This window comes from Mastomys coucha, unplaced genomic scaffold (assembly GCF_008632895.1).
Source record: "Mastomys coucha isolate ucsf_1 unplaced genomic scaffold, UCSF_Mcou_1 pScaffold7, whole genome shotgun sequence".
In the NCBI taxonomy this organism is placed as follows: domain Eukaryota; kingdom Metazoa; phylum Chordata; class Mammalia; order Rodentia; family Muridae; genus Mastomys; species Mastomys coucha.
The window spans coordinates 59351514-59359140 of NW_022196913.1; the positions used below are offsets into that span (position 1 = coordinate 59351514).

The 7627-nt window shown below is 53.7% G+C and overlaps 1 protein-coding gene across 2 annotated transcripts in view; it reads left to right on the forward strand.

Annotated features, from left to right (window-relative positions):
- Tspan17 (tetraspanin 17) overlaps window positions 1–6516 on the forward strand; it is a 9328-nt gene extending 2812 nt beyond the window's left edge. The window contains exons 2-9 of one of the 2 annotated variants that reach the window (XM_031359220.1): window positions 355–405; window positions 482–628; window positions 962–1132; window positions 3345–3470; window positions 3706–3753; window positions 4261–4377; window positions 4452–4513; window positions 5016–6516. In XM_031359220.1, the coding sequence (XP_031215080.1) occupies window positions 355–405; window positions 482–628; window positions 962–1132; window positions 3345–3470; window positions 3706–3753; window positions 4261–4377; window positions 4452–4513; window positions 5016–5172 (879 nt within the window). In that variant the 3' untranslated portion in view covers window positions 5173–6516. Of the gene's footprint in view, window positions 1–354; window positions 406–481; window positions 629–961; window positions 1133–3344; window positions 3471–3705; window positions 3754–4260; window positions 4378–4451; window positions 4514–4886 lie in introns of both variants that reach the window. The other variant, XM_031359221.1, reaches the window with a different exon arrangement.
- Window positions 6517–7627: the final 1111 nt, after the last annotated feature.

Consider the following 7627-nt stretch of genomic DNA (forward strand, 5'->3'; position numbering starts at 1 on the left):
AAAAAAAAAAAAAAAAGCAAAAACAAAGGCACAAGCATGCCTGAGGCCAGATGTTTTCTGAGCCAGGCTGGGGCCTCTCAGGATTCTGCTCCATGTTGAGAGCGTCCTCAGAGACTCCTGGAAGGGGCTGATGTCCAACCTGAGGCTGAGGTAGCTTCCATTCCTCTGGCTAGCCTGTGGGAAAGACTCCCTGAGTGGTGTCCTTGGCAGATGGACGCACTGCTAAGTCCCAGTCACAGCTTTGGGGATGGGGGTGGGGCATGTCTCTCAGCTTCCTGATGGTCAAGGATGGGTCAAGGGACATCAAGAGCCCTGGTGCTGGTGCCTAGCCCTGAACTCTCCCTGCTGTTGTAGGTGCTGGGAGCCCTGTTCCTGGCCATCGGCCTCTGGGCCTGGGGTGAGAAGGTAAGAGACTGGGGGCTGCCCTGGGGTTAGGGGGAGAAGAGTTACTTCTCTCACACTTGTCTATTCCCTGGTGTAGGGCGTTCTCTCCAACATCTCGGCGCTGACAGACCTGGGTGGTCTTGACCCCGTGTGGCTGTTTGTGGTGGTCGGGGGAGTCATGTCAGTGCTGGGCTTCGCCGGCTGCATTGGGGCCCTCCGGGAAAACACCTTCCTGCTCAAGTTTGTGAGTCTCTCGAAGTCTCTCCCTATCCCAGATCCACCAGAGAGACTCCTAACCTCTTTCCATTTAGTTCTTGCCTAGTCAGGGTGACCAGACAAGGGACAGGTAAAACTTCTCTCAGCATAACATGGTTCTAAGGGGCAGGGAGCAAGCTCAGTGGTAGAGTACTTGCCTAGCACACACAGTAGGCCTGGGAGGGGGCAGCACTTAAGTAATAGAGGATGGAGCCTGGAGCCTGTGGCTCCCTTGTGTCTTGGCAGAGGTAGTGGGGAGCTCCTCCCTGTCCACAGATGCCATGCCTCTTCAATGGCCGCCATCTGTGTGCCCCCAACCCAGTTCTCTGTGTTCCTTGGCCTCATCTTCTTCCTGGAGCTGGCGGCAGGGATCCTGGCCTTCGTCTTCAAGGATTGGATCCGAGACCAACTTAATCTCTTCATCAACAACAATGTCAAAGCCTACCGGGATGATATTGACCTTCAGAACCTTATCGACTTTGCTCAGGAATATGTGAGTGTGGGGTCCATAATGGGTGTCATGCAAGTGATGGCTGATGGGCACACGAGAGATGGAGCGAGTTCTGTGTGTGCATGGACTAACCCACCCAAGCCAGCAGAGGCCAAGGAAGGAACCTTTGAGAGCCTCTGTCCCAGGAGAAGCCAGCTCCTGCTCATTCCGCAGGCTTCCCTTGTACCTAGTCCTGTAGAGACATAGGCTTGTGAAACTGTGGCCAGGGGGAGGAAATGGGCATGCAGTGCAGGTCTCTGTTTCTAGTCAGTCTGAGCCCAGAGTGTCTGCCAGGGCTACATTGCTGATGGCCTTTTTTTTTTTTTTTTTTGTATACGGTCTTATCCTGTCAGCCCTCTTCTTTCACTTTGAGCATCGCCGCTTAAGTTTGGTGACAGGCAAGGAGTGCATTGCCAGATGATTTTGTCCTTGTGCAGACATCAGAGCAAAAGCAACACTTGTTTCACTTATTTTTTCAACATTATGTGTATGGGTGTTTTGCCTATATATATGTATATATATATACACACACACATATATATGTATATGTATGTATATATAGATACATATATATATATATGTTTTGTGTGTGTGTGTGTGTGTGTGTGTGTGTGTGTACCAAGTGTTTGCCTAGTGCCCGAAGAAGCCAGAAGAGGATACTGGATTCCTGGAACTGGAGTTACAGACAGTTGTGAGCTGCCGTGTGGGTGCTGGGAATTGAACCCGGGTCTTCAGGAGGAGCAGCCAGTGCTGTTAATTGACTAATCCATCTCTCCAGCCCTGGCCTAGCTTTTCTTCAAGCATCATGCAACATCTCTAACTGCACGTTAGAACTCTAACTGTACTTAGAACCACGGAGACCGTCCTCACCTGCACATTCCAGTCCTTATAATCCAATCCCTCAGTGTCACCCTGTCATACCCAGTCACCTTCACCAAGATTTGGCTCTGGGGCTCAGCAGTGCCCTGAAGCTGTGCAGGGCAGAGGCAATCCTGTAGCCTACATCTCCTTCTCTATTCAGTATGGAATTGGGACAGGCCTGGCATACGCCAGGCCCTGAGCCAGGTGCGGGGAGATTCAGTGTTTTTAAAATGTGCAGCCTGTTCCCTTTGTGGCAGCAGTGAGCTGGGGAAGAGGATGCTGAACACATCAACTAGGGCTGGGGGAGGGGCAGCGGTGGGGGGAGGGTGGGAGGAGGGAACGCCCGGAGGAGGGTAGAGATGGAGCCCGTGGAGCAGAGCAGCCTCTAAACTGTGATCTTGTGAGGAGGGGAAGGAGTCAGTGAGGGGTGTAACGACAGGACAGCTCCCCAGCATGGACAGGAGGCACTTCACAGGTGACAGGACAGGTACTGGCTCAGCTGTGTCTGAGACCTGCACACACAGGCCACATGGCCAGGCAGCAAGCCCCGGGCTGTGCTCACAGGGTCTGTGTCCGCCACTAGAGCTGGCTGTGCTCATCCTGGAGCTTGTGCAACGCCGTGGCCAGCTTTTCAGCAGCCGGTGCAGCTCACTCGGGAGAATCTGCACTATCATGGGCTCTTTTTTTTTTTTAATTTTTAAAAAAGATTTACTTATTTTATTTATGAGTAGACTGTAGCTGTCTTCAGACACACCAGAAGAGGGCATCAGATGGTTGTGAGCCACCATGTGGTTGCTGGGAATTGAACTCAGGGCATCAGATGGTTGTGAGCCACCATGTGGTTGCTGGGAATTGAACTCAGGACCTCTTGGAAGGGCAGTCGGTGCTCTTACCCGATGAGCCATCTCTCCAGCCCTGTCATGGGCTCTTGCACCACAGACTCGGGCTTGCCGCAGCCCTATCTGGCAGGACTTATATTCTGGGGAAGCGAACTGAGGCTCCACCATGATGCCAACCAGCGTTTGTGGAGTGGGCTGCGATGGAAAAGGGCAGGGAGGGAAGTCTGACTGGGTTTCCTCTCCTTTTCATGCAGGGAGTCTGGAATGCCTCTGTCCCCTCGGGGCTTGGCCTTGCTCCTACCCCTCAGGGGCAGTCCACAAGGAAGCTACAACTTGTAATTCAATGTCTCACCTCTCAGGGTCTCCCTACCCACTATGATTCCTATGATCTGAGGCCTATTTGTTGGGGGGAATGGAAGTTGGTACTCCCAGGCAGGCCCTCTCCTTTGGGTGAGGCTCTAGGGTCGGGCCTGGCTGCCAGCTGTTCACTCTGGTCTCTCTTTCTCTCTCCCTAGTGGTCTTGCTGTGGAGCCCGAGGGCCCAATGACTGGAACCTCAATATCTACTTCAACTGCACTGACTTGAACCCAAGCCGAGAGCGCTGTGGGGTGCCCTTTTCCTGCTGTGTTAGGGATCCTGCGGTGAGTGGGGCCCAGGAGGAGGCAGGATCCCTTAGCATTGGGGGGTAGGTGCATGCCAGTGCGCTCTGGTGTCCATGAGAGAACAGAGAAGTCTGGAGTTTCACTGCAGATAAATGGGCATGGTAAACCCAAGCTTCCACTTGCTTTTCTGTAAAGGAGGGGCAATATAGTTGAGGACCCAGGCCAGCCCGTGGGTGTTCTCTCAGGATATTGCTAATGGCCTGTCTCCCCTCAGGAAGATGTCCTCAATACCCAGTGTGGCTATGACATCCGACTCAAACTGGTGAGAGGGGTGGGGACAGGGTTTCGGGCAGCCTGGAATATAGAGGGTGACATGGGGACCAAGGGCTTCTGTGGCATGAACTGGCCCTGGGTGGGTTTGAGGTATTGGATTGTTCATTCCACCTCTGTGGAGCTCTGTGGAGCACCTACTGTGGTTGGCATCGCTCTAATCCTTGGTTGATCCCGAGCTAACGCATCGATTCTACACTGAAGGAGAAAACCATGAACTTGTAGGCACATTAAGTGGACAGTCCTGAGACAGCTCAGCTGAGAACTCAGAGAGTTGGTAGGTAGGGTCTGAGGGGAAGTCTCTTCAGAGCAGACAGACAGGCTAAGACCCAGAGGAGGAGCCATCTGTGCAAAGGCCCCGTGGCAGAATTCCAACAGCAGACATGGTTGGGGAGGACACTGGAGCAGGGATGGGCAGGGATGGGCTTGGCAAGGTGGAAGAGGGGCGGGGGATCTGAGCCGAGGTAGGCAGGCTGAGCCTGGTCTTGTGTCTCCCCAGGAGCTTGAACAGCAGGGCTCCATCTACACCAAAGGCTGTGTGGGCCAGTTTGAGAAGTGGCTGCAAGATAACCTGATTGTGGTGGCCGGGGTCTTGGTGGGGATTGCCCTCCTCCAGGTACAGCCTTGGCTTTCCCACCATCCTCCTGCCTGAAGCTCTCTGCTCTTCCTCACCCGTTCTCTGTCTTACAGATATTTGGCATCTGCTTGGCCCAGAACCTCATGAGTGACATCAAGGCAGTGAAGGCCAACTGGTGAGGCTGCCAGGGGTGATGGCTACATGCCTGGCCCACAGGGCTCTAGTGGGGGCCTCCTAGGACACTCCGCCTCACTCACAATGGCAAGGCCTGTGGGATATCTGGTATGACCCGAGCCGGAGACTTTGTGAGCTTGGCGCTCACTATCCCCCCCGAGGAAGCCATTGGGGCCCGACCGGGGCTGTTGGCCACAGAGCTCTGTGTGTGGGGTGTGTACGTGTATGTGTGTGCATGCGCACTCATACGTGCACCTGGAGTCTCCACCCTGCTGCTGAGGTGGTGGCCCTTCCGGAGTTCTAGGGGAGATGGCGGGTAGGGCGTGCCCCTGTGTACCCTGGTCGACTGTGGGATGTATCTGTATGTGGCTTAGGAGCTTGCTGTCTCAGATCTCTCCATACTCACCATGACCTTGAGCCTGCCGGAGCTTGCCTGGGCTTCAGTGTCACAGCCTCTGAATTGGGTCCAAGAACTCTCTCTCTCTCTCTTGCTTGCCTCTCAGGATCACCCATGGTGATGGCTACAAACGACTCAATAAACAACACTTTGAAAAACAGTGGCTTATGTTCACCGTCCTCGAAGGTTCTGTGGGCAGCCCAGCCTCTCCAGAGCTCTCCAGGGAGGAGGACCCTGGCCTGAATCCCACCAAGGCCTCCTAGGTCTGGGGAGACTATGCACTTGAGACAGCCTTTCAAACGGTTATATTGCCTTAAAGGTCACATCTCCTGGCCCTCCTGAGCAATGGCTGTCAGGGTCATCTACAATGGGACACAGAGGCACCTTGCCTGGTCTGTTCTATGTACCTGACCCCTAGTATCTGAGAATCGACCTATCCAACCTCTGTGAGTTATTCCTGCCATACACCTCAAGGCTGATATGTCTCTGCCTCAAGAAAGGTATAAAGATCTGAAAAATGGGGTTCTGGAGGTCTATGACCCATATTGTGGTTTTAAAGGCATCATGTATCCACAAAATACCCCCATATTCTGGTGTTCTACTGTTTACTGAAACCAAATAGAGTCTGGGTCTCCAACCTTCCACGATAGTATAGTGAAGAGGGGGTACAGCTTGTGGGTCCTAGCTGTGCTGGAGTCTGAGGTGGGTGTCAGAATGCCCATGAGAGTGGCTGAGTGATGGGAAGAGGGCAAGAGGATTGTACTCAGGGAGTGCTTGGTATCCCATGAGGGAAATCTGCTTTGAGGTGGGTCAATGGTTGGCTCAAAAACGTCCATGCCTGCAGTTCTCCATTGCGGCCACCAGAGGGCACACGAGCACCACATTCTCTGCTTACTGACTTTCCTTACAAAGTCACCTCAGTACCTTCCGGCTTCCCTGGGTGACTTGCAAACTTCTAAAGAAGCAAAGCAGCTCAGGCTTGGACAATCTAGCTGCCCAAAAGGGTGGTATGTGCCAAATGACCCTTCCCTGAACTGGGCAAATGGAGGGCTGGACTGGTTCAGAGGTTGCTGATCTGGCGCGCTCTGTTCTCTCAGTGAGCTACAAGAGTAGTGAGAGAGATCTGTTTTGCTTTGGTCTTTGCTGGTACTGGAGACCAGATAGAAGAAGACATGGTTTCTATGATGAGATATCTGTGTAATCCGGGTGAGGCTTGGGAGGTAAGGGGAGCACGGTGGGAACTGTGTGGAGACAGGTCCTCACCCACGGGTGCTGACTGCTGTTCAGTTGTAGCTGATTGCAGTGGTGCAGGAACACAGAGCTGACACCAGAAATCTTAGAGAAGCTGGGAGTCTGCAGGCTGGTGGAAGACAGACAGATTTTAACTCAACCTTGCAGGCAGCTGGAAGAGCCCTGGGTCCAGCTTCAGCTCCTGTCGGCACCGCTCACAGTGGCCCCCGGCTACTCCACTGTGTGGGGGTGCTGCGAGCTGGCTGGGCACCTGATAGCCTTGTCCCCTGGCATGGGCTGGGCAGAGCTCTGGATGGCCCAGCCACGGTGGTTCGTACACTGCAATAAATACAGCTCAGAAAGAGTTACTTTTCTCATTTCGAATGGCTTCATTTCTCCCCCAAAGCCCACAACCCCCTTGTGTGTTACAGTTTCTTTTGCTGATGAGGAAACGGATTCAGAGAAGGGGGGCGGGGAGGCGGGATACAGATCCTACCACCCCCTTGTGCTGGAGTTTGGCGCTCTACGCACATCTTCTTAATAGGTTCTGGTGGAACCTGTATACTGAACTAGCAACCAATGGAGGGTATCAAGCCATCGTTATTCCTTAAAGTGAGACCAAAGTCTTCTTAGGTGCCAGTGACACAGGAGAGAGGAAGACGAAGACCCCAGCCTGTGCTGCCTCCTCATGGCGGAGACAGATGGCGGGGAGGCAAGCATTTCTGTTGGTAATGTGTGCTATAGAGAGGATGAGTGACAGCTGGAGAGCCTGGGAGGAGGGTTGGGAAGGGCGTCATCTCTGAGGGACTGGGATCTAGGTTCTGGCATCAGCTTCAGGAGGGTCTCTAAGCCTCAGTGGGGGAACTGAGATGGCTGCATCGGTGGGAGTGGGAGGAGAGCGGGAAGCAAGGGCACAGGACATGAAGGTGCCGCGACATTGACGCTACAGTGTAGGAGTGGGGACCTGGGCCAGACTCAGAGTTCCCCAAAGCTCATCCTGCAACAAGGTCGCCAGTTTCCCATCCACTCCTTCATATCATCCACCCGCTCATCTGCCTTCCACGAACCCCCCACCCCACCTGCCCGCTGCTGCTTATCACAAACATGCCACCACCTAACACGGAGGCAGAGGCAGGCAGGGAGCAGTCACTGTGAGGATGTGCTAAGAGGCACGCCATTATTACTCTGTCAACTTCTTTTTCTTTTTTTGTTTTTTTTTTGAGACAGGGTTTCTCTGTGTAGCCCTGGCTGTCCTGGAACTCACTCTGTAGACCAGGCTGGCCTCCTCTGTCAACTGCTTGCCTCAGAAAAATCAAGGGAGGAAAGGTGTCTTTGGGCTCACGGTTTCATAGGATCTGGTTCACTGCTGCTCTGCTCCATCCTATGAGCCCATAGTGAGGTGGAACACGGTGCTAGGGAGGGCATGGTAGAACAGAGCTGCCTGACTCTGGGGAGCCAGACAGCATAAGGGGAGGGGCTTGGGACAAG